The following is a 9,270-nucleotide window of genomic DNA, read 5'->3' as shown; positions in this document are numbered from 1 at the left end:
AGAATAACGTTCATCTAAAGCATCATGTAATTCTAGAGAGGAAGCACACACTGCATAAAAGAAAGTTACAACTAAAGGTTTCTTCTGGATACCATCAAAGAAAAGACGCTGAAAGAAGACTCCGAAGCTGACACGTTAACAACCAAAAGATTGGAAAATCACCTTTGTTCAACAACCGTTTTTAACCAGTTACGCAAGTTTGAGACTATTTGCCTCGGGATATAACACCTTGACCCACTCTGCTAACTCTTGCGAAAATCTTAGAAATTCACCACTTTATTGTGTTAATGACCATCTCAGATTGTTTCCTTTTTAGTGTGTACTGCTCTGTAATTCTATGTAATCGCCTCAACATTATCTGTTATGCAGGAGTGATATGTAAAACTGTTAAATATAAAAATGGATTAAAGGAGCACAGTTGCGCTATATCTAATGTAGATAAATCCTCATACTCAGAACTACAAACCTTAACCTTACACCAAACATAGAAAGGGTAGAAGGAACTGATGTTCTGCGACTAATGATCCACAATAGTACTCTGCACGTTCTAACGCCCTTAGTTTCTGCCATAACAAAGTGCAAAAAGGTACTTATCAGTTTAATCATTAAATATCAGACTAACACCTTATTACTGCATTGCTAAGAACCTATACAAAAAGATTTGGGGAAAACTTCAGTCCCAAATTAAGTTACTGCCGAAGAGGCTATTACCTAAAGACTATTATCTGCTAGAAAAATTTCAACAGGTGTTACAGGACTGCTTCCCGACATTTTTTGCTCAATTCAAGTGTTGAGAAGATTACACACAATTTCTTTTAGAGATAAGTGCTGAACATTATCTAAACAAGCCCGACTCTAAAATCGAGGCAAAATAACCGAAGTTGGGGAAAAAAGTTACCTGTGCACAAAAAGATACAGCCATAAATCTTATCTCACAGATTTTTGACAGAATGCACACAGGGGAAAACCACTCTCAGTGCAAAGTATGCCAAAAAAGTTTCAGGCGTAAATCTTATCTCACTGAGCATATGAGAATCCACACTGGGGGAAAACACTCTCCGTGTAAAGTATGCCAAAAAAGTTTCAGGCGTAAATCTTATCTCACTGAGCATATGAGAATCCACACTGGTGAAAAACCTTTTCAGTGCTCTGAATATCAGAAAAGGTTTAGTATCAAACCGAGTCTATATCGACATGAAGTAACCCACTCTGTGGAAAAACCTTATCAGTGCGCTGAATGCCAGAAAAGGTTTTGTAACAAACCGAGTCTATCTCGACATGCATTAACCCACTCTGTGGAAAAACGTTTTCGGTGCTCTGAATGCCAGAAATGTTTCAGTGATCAAAGCACTCTGACTCGGCATACAAGAACCCACACTGGGGAAAAATCTCATCAGTGCACAGAATGCCAGAAATGTTTCATTGACAAAAGCAGTCTCACTCGGCATAAAATAACCCACACTGGAGAGAAACCATATCAGTGCACGGAATGCCAGAAATGTTTCAGTTGGAAAAGCAGACTCACTGAACATACAAGAATCCACACTGGTGAAAAACCTTTTCAGTGCTCTGAATGTCAGAAAAGGTTTAGTATCAAACCAAATCTATATCGACATGAATTAACCCACTCTGTGGAAAAACCTTATCAGTGCGCTGAATGCCAGAAAAGGTTTTGTAACAAACCGAGTCTATCTCGACATGCATTAACCCACTCTGTGGAAAAATGTTATCGGTGCTCTGAATGCCAGAAATGTTTCAGTGATCAAAGCACTCTGACTCTGCATACAAGAACCCACACTGGGGAAAAACCTCATGAGTGCACAGAATGCCAGAAATGTTTCATTGACAAAAGCAGTCTCACTCGGCATAAAATAACCCACACTGGAGAGAAACCATATCAGTGCACGGAATGCCAGAAATGTTTCAGTTGCAAAAGCAGACTCACTGAACATACAAGAATCCACACTGGGGAAAAACCTTATCAGTGCTCTGAATGCCCAAAAAATTTCAAACTTAAATCACTTCTAACTGCACATGTGAGATTCCACACTGGGGAAAAACCTTATCAGTGTTCTGAATGCCAGGAAAGGTTTTGTAACCAACAAAGTCTTTCCCGGCATGCAATAACCCATTCTGTGGAACATCCTTATCAGTGCTCTGAATGCCAGAAATGTTTCAGTTTAAAAAGTAGTCTCACACGGCACATAAGAATCCACACTGGGGAAAACCGTTATCAGTGCACTGAATGCCAGAAATGTTTCAGTCAAATAAGCTGTCTCACTCGGCACATATGAACCCACACTGGGGAAAAACCTTTTCAGTGCTCTGAATGCCAGAAATGTTTCAGTGAAAAAAGACATCTCACGCTGCATATAAAAACCCACACTGGGGAAAAACCTTATCAGTGCCCTGAATGCCAGAAATGTTTCAATGAAAAGAGACATCTCACGCTGCATATAAAAACCCACACTGGGGAAAAACCTTATCAGTGCTCTGAATGCCAGAAATGTTTCAGTGATAAAAGACATCTCGCGCTGCATATAATAACCCACACTGGGGAAAAACCTTATCAGTGCTCTGAATGCCAGAAATGTTTCAGTGAAAAAAGATATCTCACGCTGCATATAAGAACCCACACTGGGGAAAAACCTTATCAGTGCTCTGAATGCCACAAATGTTTCAGTCAAAAAAACAATCTCACTGAGCATATAAGAATCCACACTGGGGAAAAACCTTATCAGTGCTCTGAATGCCAGATATGCTTCATTCAAAAGAGCAGTCTCACTCAGCATATAAGAATCCACACTGGGGAAAAACCTTATCAGTGCTCCGAATGCCAAAAATGTTTCAGCCAAAAATCTCATCTCACTGAACATGTGAGAATCCACACTGGTGAATAAAATTATCAGTGCTCTAAATGTCAGAAATGATTCAGAGGTAGAGATGGTTACAAGCGCCATAAGAAAACACACCATCAAAATAATTCAGTTCTCCGAATGCCAGAAAATCATCAATTTTAAACTCAATCGCACTCTACATGAGCAGTCGCACACAGTGGAAAATAATTACCAATTTCTGTGAATGCCAGAAATTCCTACTTGATAGGCACAGCCTCACTAACTATAAGCGACTCCATACTGATGAAACACCTTATGAGTGCTCTGAATGCCAGAAAAGCTGCAGAGAAAAACGCTATTTCACCATGAGAAACTCCACACTAGAGAAAATCCTTATGCCATAAAAGGTTGAATCTGAAAGACAGTGTTATGCTTCATGAGAGATCCCACTCTGGGGAAAAACCTTATCGAAATGCAAGCAATGTTTTGGTTACAAATTACTTCTCACTTGACATGAGCGAACTCACACGGGGGAAGAAAGCCTTATGTGTGTTCTGAATGTCAGATAAGGTGTAGTCTTGAATACAATGTCATTTCACATGAGAGAATTCACACTGGACTAAAGCCATATACAGGAGGGGAAAGCCAGAAACGTTATACTCAGAAAAGAGATCTCACTAAACATGAGAAATGCATCCACACCAGGTGAAAAGTAAGGTGTATCATGAGTTGCAGAAAAGCTTCTAACAACCTGACTTTACATGAGAGAGCACATATTGTAGTTGCAATAGAATTCATCAAGAAACTCTTGCAGGATAACTTAGGCTGCCCGCATGCAACCTCCAAAGAAATGTCAGGCCTGGAAATATTTTTAATTGCAACAGAATCCACAATTTGAGTATCTGAAAGTTACAAAACTCTCAAGGTCTTTACTATACACAGAGAAGTGTTAGTGCTTGCAAAAATCAACTAATTGCCCAAAAAATCACAATAATAATGTCTTAAATTTTACTCCACCCAAAAGGTTTCTACTCACCCTTGTTTCTTAACATATGACTGATATCTATTTATTAATGATAAGATTAAGCCTATGCGGAGTTCCTCAGTGAGGAACTCCGCAAAGTGACAAAAAAACTCTGGCGTCTACGCGGAGTTCCGCAAGCAGCGGAGTGCGTAAGGGTCATGCCGTTTGTGGTGATTTCATCCCATGTCGGAGGATCATTTGGCCCTTCTCTTCCAGGAAGTTATGGATCTCTTTGCCAAGGGAGCTATCAAACGCGTCCCTGTGCCAGAATTAGGTTGGGGTTGCTACTCCCACTACTTCTTGGTACCGAAGAAGGACAAAGGCCTGCATCCTATCTTAGTCCTCAGGGACATCAACCGCTTCCTCCGAAAGGAGAAGTTCAAGATGTTAACCTTGGCTCAGGTCTTGTCTGCCTTCGACCCTGGAGATTTGATGGTAGCGTTGGACTTGCAGGAGACTTACTTTCACATCCCCGTCTTGCCTGCCCACCGGCATTACCTGTGGTTTACGGTAGGCCACACGCATTTTCAGTTTACCACGCTACCCTTTGGCCTTACCAGCCCCCCGGGTGTTCACGAAAGTGATGGCGGTGGTCGCAGCTCATCTGCGCAGATCAGGGGTTCCAGTCTTCCGATATCTCGACGACTGGCTGTTGAAGGCGAGCTCGCCCAGGCTGTCGTCTCCCACCTCCAGACTACGACGGTCTTCCTGCATTTGCTGGGGTTCACAGTTAACCTGCTGAAGTCGCACCTGATTCCCTCTTTTAAGCTCCTTTTCATTGGAGCGGTTCTGGACACAGCACAGTTTTGGGTCTATCCTCCCTAGCAGCAAGTCCAGGATATTCGGGCTATGATACCGATGTTTCAGCCTCCATCCCGGTGTTCGGTGAGAATGACCCTGAGGCTGCTGGGCCTCATGGCCTCCTGCATCCTGCTGGTGCATCATGGCAGATGGCATATACGTGCTCTGCAGTGGGACCTGAAGTTCCAGTGGGCGCAGCACCAGGGGAATCTTTCTGATGACGTTCAGATTTTGGAGGGGAGTGCAAGTCAGTTGCAATGGTGGTTCACGAACCAGGATTGGGTCAACAGCAGATCCCTCTCCCTTCCCCAACCTGAGTTCACGGTAGTGATGGATGCGTCACTCCTGGGTTGGGGCAGCCATATGGGAATGTCGGAGATCAAAGACCTCTGGTCTCTGGCGGAGTCCAGGCACCACATCAACCCTCTGGAGCTCCAGGCGATTCGTCTTGCACTGAAGGCATTCCTTCTTTCTATCAAAGGAAGAGTGGTGCAGGTGTTCACGGACAACACCACCGCCATGTGGTACTGCAACAAACAGGGCAGGGTGGGGTCGTGGACCGTATGTCAGGAGGCTCTTCGCCTTTGGACATGGCTGGAACATCAGGGCATATCTCTGGTGGTTCAACACTTAACAGGTTCACTGAACGCAAGGACCGACAAACTCAGCTGCCAGTGCATGATGGATCACAAATGGCATCATCACTCGAAGGTCGTGCCAGGTTTCTTTCAGTAGTGGGGAGAGCCTTGGTTAGATCTATTCGCCACCGAAGCGAACGCTCAATGTCAGCAGTTCTGCGTGTTAGAGTTTCCAAAGCGGCTCTCGCTCGGCGACCCTTTTCGTTGCGAGTGGAGCTGCGGCCTCCTGTACCACTTCTGCCAAGATTGCTGAAGAAGATCAAACGCGATCAGTCCCAAGTCTGGTACCCCGAGCTCTTGAGCATGGCCTTCGATCCTATTGTTAACAGATTTCTGAAGTGCATTACTCATCTCTTTCCTCCTTCTCCTTTCGTAATGCCCTAGTGGGATTTGACCTCACTTATCTTATGTGTGCTCCCTTTGAGCACCTACATAATTGTCCTCTTCGCCCCCTTAGAAGACTGCTTTTTTGCTTGCCATCTCCTCTGCTTGCAGGATGAGTGAGCTTCAGGCTTATCTTCCAGATCTCCCTTTCTTGCTGTCCATCCGAACAAAGTAGTCCTCTATGTAAGCCCTCTTTTCTGCCCAAAGTGATTGCCTCTTTCCACATAGGTCTGACCATCAGATTACCTACCTTCTTCCCACCTCTGCTGTGTTTTTCTCTGCCAGGCGCACAACATATAGACTGTTCACACACTTTCTGTAGTATGCTTTGTTCTGGGCAGATAAACTCTAATCCCCACTCTACTTCTATCCTCGTGTTAGTGCAGCCCGATATAAACAGTAATTGTAATGTATTTAGATTTACATAACACTTACTACCCCATACGAACTTTGAAGCGCTTTTTCGGCGAGTAGCGCACTACTCTAGGATCCAAAAATGATTAGTGGTGAATTAGTATTGGGAAATATTAAATGTATATGAGAGCTGGACATGTTGGTCTGTTAGTTGGGTTAAAAAAGATTGTGGGGGGATAGAAGGAGGAAGGTTTTGCATTTATATAGCCCTTGCTACCCCTGATGAAGTGTTGAAGTGCTTTTCGGCGAGTAGCATGCTACTCCAGATCCCAAAAAGATGAATAGACAGATCAATTATGGTGGGGAGGTTGTTTTATTGTATACACACAACTGTACACAAATTAATAAAATTCCGTTGTAAAGTTGTATCCAAGAGGCAAGTATAGTCTCTGATAATAATGTATACAATACTGATAAGTTTTAAGTTGGCTTGCCATCAAGACTGATGCCCCGTAATGTTGATGCAAAGTCATCTGTGCTGGACTATCTTAGACTCTTGTTGAATTGTACCATCCACCTTGTAGGTACTGCTATTTGTATCAGGTCCACGTTGTAGGCAGACACAAACGCCTAAATTGTGCACTATTTATATTATGCATAATAAGCATAATGTAAGTGAGCAGATGACAGTAAGCACTGTACAAGCTGTATTAGGTGCTTAGAAGTAGAGTGACATAGAGGGCAATAAACACTCACTAAATCTTTCTTTTTAATATTAATAGTCCTCATAAGGCCATACAATTCAATACAATGTACAAATAGCCCATTGGGGAACAGTTCAGGCATCATCTGGGATTACACATCCGAGAAACACAAGTGTCTTTCATGAATACAAATTGACTACTCCTCCAAGGACTGTACTGTATTATTGACACGGGCGAAACGGCAAACAAGCAGTCAGGAGGCGCACTGATTGTATACCCCCCTGTATTTTACATCAATAGATTACTTATCAGCACATTTTCTCTAAGTACAATTCAGTCATCTTCTATTTTTCGCGGAGCTCATGCTGGGTCTGTTAGAACTCTTTCAAAAATATGACATTTAAATGTCCCAAAAATCAGGAATTCTAGTTTCAAGCCTGGTCAAACCTTAATGAATGCTACACCAAAAGATGCCCTTCTGTTCCTGCATTTTATTGTGCACCATGATTCAGAAATGGCATGTTTTTGCTTTCGGAGGTAAAATTCTAAACATATTTATTGTTATTGCCAGCCGAAAAATTATCACTAATTGGGAAGATAACGACAAGTGGTCTTGTGATGCTTGCTGGAATGGGAAGTGTTTAATCAAAAAGTGGATGGAATTCAAGTTTAGGAGACAATTTTTACAAAAGTGTATGGATTTTGTATATATTTCAAATTGTTGATCTCCAAAGTGGCCTAAATAAATAAATTGAATTGAAATTCAAGTTTATCATTTGAATCCTATTGTTGGAAAAGATGTGATTTTGAACTCCATGAGGCTGTTCCTTTCCAGAAAGCACTCAGGTTGTAATCATGAGTCAAATAATGCTGAGGAGGTTAAAATATTCAAATTGAATTCTAATTACATATGAAATGTTCATTGATCAATATATTTCTCTTAGTATTTTAATGTGAGGACTTTATTGCTTAAGCAAAATAATTAGTATTTGTATTTCTATATGTAGGAAGCATTACATTAATGAAATTACTGTATCCCACCTTCTTTGTTTCCTTTCATGTTCTTTATGAACGTTTCTATTGTTGAACTTTAAAGATTGCCCGAAATTAGGAATTGTGCTCTACATAACTTTGCTGTGTTACAGTATGTTGATTTTTATGTACTACTTTTGTCTCTTATGTGTATGGCAACTGATGTTTTGTTTTGCTTTAATAACCAGCTTATGTTAATTAGGTTTTATTATTCAATAAAATGTTTCAAACACAACAAATGGTAGTTGATATGTATTTACAACTGCAGCATTTTTATTGTATGTGCAGTTTCAAAGCGGCCAAAAATATGGTCTGTGGGATGACTGAGGACCACATTGGCATCAGCAGGGAGAGGTTTGGACAGGTGATTTTGAACTTTATGAACGTTTCTATTGTTGAACTTTAAAGATTGCCCGAAATTAGGAATTGTGCTCTTCATAACTTTGCTGTGTTACAGTAGTTGATTTTTATGTACTACTTTTGCCTCTTATGTGTATGGCAACTGATGTTTGTTTTGCTTTAATAATCAGCTTATGTTTATTAGGTTTTATTATTCAAATAAAATGTTTCAAACACAACAAATGGTAGTTGATATGTATTTACAACTGCAGCATTTTTATTGTATGTGCAGTTTCAAAGCGGCCAAAAATATGGTCTGTGGGATGACTGAGGACCACATTGGCATCAGCAGGGAGAGGTTTGGGCCGGTGATTAGGGGTACATGTAAGGTTGGAAGTAGGGGGAACAAAGCATGTCCATTGTATGGACTGTGACTCCTGGAGTTAGTGTGAGGGATACCATGCTACCCTGTAAATGAATCCCCTAGTGATTATTATCAACAAACTTTATTTGGTTTTATAAAAGAAAAACATCTTTCAAGTTACAGATTTACAAATATAATATGTCCAAGTTAATCAGAACACAAGATAAAAATTCATGAATTACAGCAGTAGCTTTTTGCGTCTGTGAGATCTCAATGAATGCTGTCATCAGAATCGGGAGCCGGCGGGGGCAACACAGTGCATGGAATGTTACTGGTTCAAGCGAAGTATCAACATCCGTTGACATGACTGATGGCAGTGTGAGACATGTGTCTAACACGCATTCTTCTCCGCATAGCAGGCAGCGTAAATCAGGTAGGGTGCAATCTTGCCAAATTGGTCTGAATGACAGAAACCATGTGGTATTTAATTCTCTTAGACGAGGTAGTCCCAAAATTTGGACTATGCGCTCACGACACTTCATCGCCAGTAGAGTTGTTTCCATGGAGAACTAGGTGCCATTTGTGAAAAGACTTGCCATATCGCAGCAATAGGAGCAAAAATAGTATTCCTGAAGCGAGTCCCAAAATGATAGGCAATCCGCCAAACACAGAGTGCACAAAGTTTGGAAATATTACCAGGACTGCTTCAAAAGGTGCTAACAGTCCTGAAAATACGGTCTTAAATACATGTACAATACCACTCGTATCAGACATGTTTAAGATACGACTTAAC

General features: G+C 41.3%; 1 protein-coding gene across 1 annotated transcript; it reads left to right on the top strand.

Moving 5' to 3' along the window:
* Nucleotides 1-1,112: 1,112 nt before the first annotated feature.
* On the top strand, nt 1,113-2,665 carry LOC147737520 (uncharacterized). Its single transcript, XM_086924329.1, has one exon. It carries the CDS (start codon nt 1,113-1,115, stop codon nt 2,292-2,294), a length of 1,182 nt encoding a protein of 393 aa, XP_086780455.1. The 3' UTR covers nt 2,295-2,665.
* Nucleotides 2,666-9,270: the final 6,605 nt, after the last annotated feature.

Source organism: Lissotriton vulgaris, chromosome 1_1, assembly GCF_964263255.1.
Source record: "Lissotriton vulgaris chromosome 1_1, aLisVul1.2, whole genome shotgun sequence".
Lineage (NCBI taxonomy): Eukaryota > Metazoa > Chordata > Amphibia > Caudata > Salamandridae > Lissotriton > Lissotriton vulgaris.
This window is presented reverse-complemented; position numbering and strand designations above follow the sequence as displayed.

Excerpts from the sequence above, each read along its gene's own strand:
- LOC147737520 (XM_086924329.1), top strand. The coding sequence starts at position 1,113 with ATGAGAATCCACACTGGTGAAAAACCTTTTCAGTGCTCTGAATATCAG.